The 269-nt window shown below is 69.1% G+C and overlaps 1 protein-coding gene across 1 annotated transcript in view; it reads left to right on the top strand.

Annotated features, from left to right (window-relative positions):
• LOC104127965 (deoxynucleotidyltransferase terminal-interacting protein 1) overlaps positions 1 to 269 on the top strand; it is a 5,918-nt gene that overhangs the window by 3,848 nt on the left and 1,801 nt on the right. The window contains exons 10-11 of the mRNA XM_035896154.1: positions 63 to 118; positions 221 to 239. Coding sequence (XP_035752047.1) covers positions 63 to 118; positions 221 to 239 — 75 coding nt within the window. The remainder of the gene's footprint in view (positions 1 to 62; positions 119 to 220; positions 240 to 269) is intronic.

Raw genomic sequence — 269 nt, 5'->3', positions numbered from 1 at the left:
CCTTGCAGGCACCAGAGCGGGTGCACGGCAGCCCTGAGGTGTCCCCCCACCTTGTGCCACAGGCCTACCTCCTCATCGAAGAGGACATTCGGGCTCTGGCTGCCAGTGACGATTACAGGTGAGGACCAAAGCGGGGGTAACGTGGGTGCTGCCGGGCCTGGGGGTGCTGCTGGGCCTGGGGGTGCTGCCCTGGCAGCCGCCCCTTGCTGCTCCACTGTAGGGGGGGCCCATCCTGGAGGGCCCTGCTCTGCACCGGCCTGGGGAGCTCG

The sequence above is a fragment of the Egretta garzetta genome, unplaced genomic scaffold, assembly GCF_000687185.1.
Source record: "Egretta garzetta isolate BGI_Z169 unplaced genomic scaffold, ASM68718v1 scaffold356, whole genome shotgun sequence".
In the NCBI taxonomy this organism is placed as follows: domain Eukaryota; kingdom Metazoa; phylum Chordata; class Aves; order Pelecaniformes; family Ardeidae; genus Egretta; species Egretta garzetta.
This window is presented reverse-complemented; position numbering and strand designations above follow the sequence as displayed.